Source organism: Lontra canadensis, unplaced genomic scaffold (assembly GCF_010015895.1).
Source record: "Lontra canadensis isolate GAN:19392208 unplaced genomic scaffold, GSC_riverotter_1.0 scaffold158, whole genome shotgun sequence".
In the NCBI taxonomy this organism is placed as follows: Eukaryota; Metazoa; Chordata; class Mammalia; order Carnivora; family Mustelidae; genus Lontra; species Lontra canadensis.
Genome location: NW_022631152.1, coordinates 1,160,504 through 1,163,593, shown reverse-complemented (window position 1 = coordinate 1,163,593; position 3,090 = coordinate 1,160,504). Strand labels below are relative to the sequence as shown.

Here is a 3,090-nt window from a genome sequence, read left to right as displayed (position 1 = left end):
ACAACACATGAGACTACCTCAGGAATCCCTACTATGCATTCTACATGAAGGAGGAAGCAGAAGCCCTTAAACCACCAGACGGTTGTGGAGAATGTGCATTTGCCTTATGCAAACTCTTTTTGACCTCTAATTCCACAAATACAAGAGAATTAGCAAATGGATGCAAGTAACAAGAGGAGATCCTAAAACAAAAACTCCAGAAAATGTCAGAAACTTAGTGCACTAAAGGAGCCAAAAGTGCTGGCCTGGAGGTTGAAGAGTTACTTTCGAGTCATGACTGTCACCAACTAGCTACGGGACTTGAGCAAGTTTTTCTAACTTCCTTAGGATTCAGTTTTCTCAACTATGAAAAGAAGAGTTGGGCTTTAAAAAAAAATAAACCTTAATAAATTATTACTCTTTGCCACACCTACTGCAAGAATGAAGACCATTCTCATCAATCAGACTGTCAACATTCCAAAGGATGTGGACAACACTCGGAAAGGACCCACTATCGTTGTGAAGGGCCCCAGAGGAGCCCTGCGAAGGGACCTCAATCACATCAACGTAGAGTTCAGTCTCCTTGGAAAGAAAAAGATGACGCTCTGGGTTGACAAATGGTGGGAAACTTGGAAAGAACTGACTACTGTTCGCCCTATCTGTAGTCACATACAGAACATGATCAAGGGCGTCGCCCTGGGCTCCTGTTACCAGATGAGGTCTGTATGTGCTCACTTCCCCATCCATGCTGTTATTCAGGAGAAGGACTCTCTTGTTGAAATCCAAAATTTCCTGGATGAAAAATACATCTGCGGAGTTCAGATGAGGACAGGTGTTGTTTGTTCAGTATCTCAGGCCCAAAAAGCTGAATTAGTTCTTGAAGGAAATGACATTGAACTCACATCAAAGTCAGCTGCTGTGATGCAGCACACCTCAAAAGTTGAAAACAAGGAGAGCAGAAAACTTCTGGATGATTAGGTATCTATGTTTCTGAAAAAGGATTGGTTCAGCAGACTGATGAATCAGATCTAAGGTGTCCAGCTACGGAAATGGCAAGATGCCAGATGAAATCTCAGATTTATCAGTGATATTTTAAAGATGGAACACAAGCTGCACTGATTTGGGAAAGAAAAATAAATACATAAACTATAATTATCCTGATAGTGGATCAATACTCAGCACTGAAAAGAAATCAACTATCAAGCAGGGAAATGACAGAGGGAACTGAAGTGTATATTGTAAGTGAAAGCAGCCAATCTGAAAAGGCTACGTACTGTATGATTCCTACTACACGACACTCTGGAGAAGGTAAAACTATGGAGACATTAAAAAGATCAGTGATTGCTAGGGGTTGGGAGGGGTAAACAGGTGGAGCACAGAGGATTTTAGAGCACTAAAATTATTCTTTATGATACTAGAATGGTAGATACATATCATTACATACTTGTCAGAATCCTTAGAAGGTACAGCACCAAGAGTGAACTGTAATGCAGAAACAAAAACAAAAAGCCCCACCTTATACACATTAAATAATAACAACACCACATACACCTTACCATGTAATCCCCACAGCTAGGTTTCGCCATCATCACCACCTTACAAATGAGGAAACTGAGGCTGGAAGGCAAGCACCAAAGGTAGAATGTGAACCCAGATAATCTGACCATGAGTTTGGGGTCCTTTGCTTTTCATCCCACTGCCTGCCTCCCAGATCTCAAATCCCACAACGTGTCCTTGGAAATGAATTTGTACCTATTCAGTGTCCCAAATACAAAGGAACTTCTTTGCAAAACTGTTTTATTTGTTCTGTGCTATTTGCAGTGTGCAGTTTACATGGAAGGGCAGTAAATGAAGATGATTAACAGCATGGGCTTTGGAGTCACTTACTAACTATGTCACGTCTGGCAAGTTAACATCTCCAAGCCTCAGATTCCTCATTTAGAAAATGGAAGTAATGACACGAGTTTCTCTCCAAGACTGTTTTAGGGATTGTGGGAGATAGAGCGTGTCAAGCACTGAGCACAGAAGGTGCTGTTACTATTATCCTTGGGTGCATTGTGCAGGCAGTAAGAGGCAGCATGGTATGATTAAAAGTGTGGAGTCCCTGGGTTGAAATCCCAGCCCTGCTACATACATATTAACCGTTTACTTTGGACCCGCTGCTTACCCTCTCTGTGCTATAGTGTCCTTACTAGTGAAAAGGGGATGATCACAATAGCACTTAGCTTATAGGATCATGGTGAGAAGACAATGAGCTAATGCATTTAAGATGCTTAGATGAGCTCTTGGCACAGAAGAAGCTTGTGTACATGCTAGCTATTGAGATCATCCCTCTTTCTTTCCTTCAGCAAATCTCAAGTCCATGGTTGCAACAAATTAATCAAAGAGCACTTTGGAATATATTCCCATTTGCTTAAGCCACACCAAAGGAATCAGCTCTCACGAGAGTCTCCCTATGTCTGACTCGGGGCTACATCTCATCTGTTCTGAAGAGCACGCTGCAACTGTCCCTACCACCTGCGTAGATTGCTGGCACCAGGAAGCCTCTGTGAAGCAAACAGCCCATGAGCAAGGTTGGCAGGCTAGCTGGAGCCAGTGGGGCCCTTTGGAGTCCAAGTGAGGATTTAGAGATCCTCAGTCACTTGTAGGGAGTGGAGAGGATAGTGATCCCTGGGTGACAGTGGGATCCCTCTTCAAGGCTCTGCCGAAAGAAAGTTGCTCAAAGGGTGATGTAAGGTACTACGTAGAGCTTATGACTACTCCAAGGTCCTAAATCTCGCGTTCCACCCCTTGGATGGGACACCGCACAGCTGGGCTTGCTCCCCGGTTTTGGTTCCTGCTGACAGTGCACGTGTTCTGCTCTGCCCAGGCACTTGGTGCATCTGGCAATGCCTGAAAGCTCCTTCCTTCAGCCTCTCAGATGCTGAACATACCTTAGGAACATGTGTCTTTCCATTGTCGACACACGATGGAATGCCTGCGGCAGATGGTTTAAAGGAAAGCCATCCAACAATGCCAATTAAAAAAGAACATCCTCACCAGGGTCAGGGTGGTTTCTTCAGGTGGTTGCTGTGGTTATAGAAGTGCGTGTTGCACACTCATCTTGCCCAC

At 43.9% G+C, this 3,090-nt stretch overlaps 1 protein-coding gene across 1 annotated transcript; it reads left to right on the top strand.

Annotated features, from left to right (window-relative positions):
• The first annotated feature begins 420 nt into the window (after positions 1-420).
• LOC116859530 (60S ribosomal protein L9-like) lies at positions 421-957 on the top strand. The gene has a single exon (XM_032844876.1). It carries the CDS (start codon positions 421-423, stop codon positions 955-957), a length of 537 nt encoding a protein of 178 aa, XP_032700767.1.
• Positions 958-3,090: the final 2,133 nt, after the last annotated feature.

Excerpts from the sequence above, each read along its gene's own strand:
- LOC116859530 (XM_032844876.1), top strand. The coding sequence starts at position 421 with ATGAAGACCATTCTCATCAATCAGACTGTCAACATTCCAAAGGATGTG.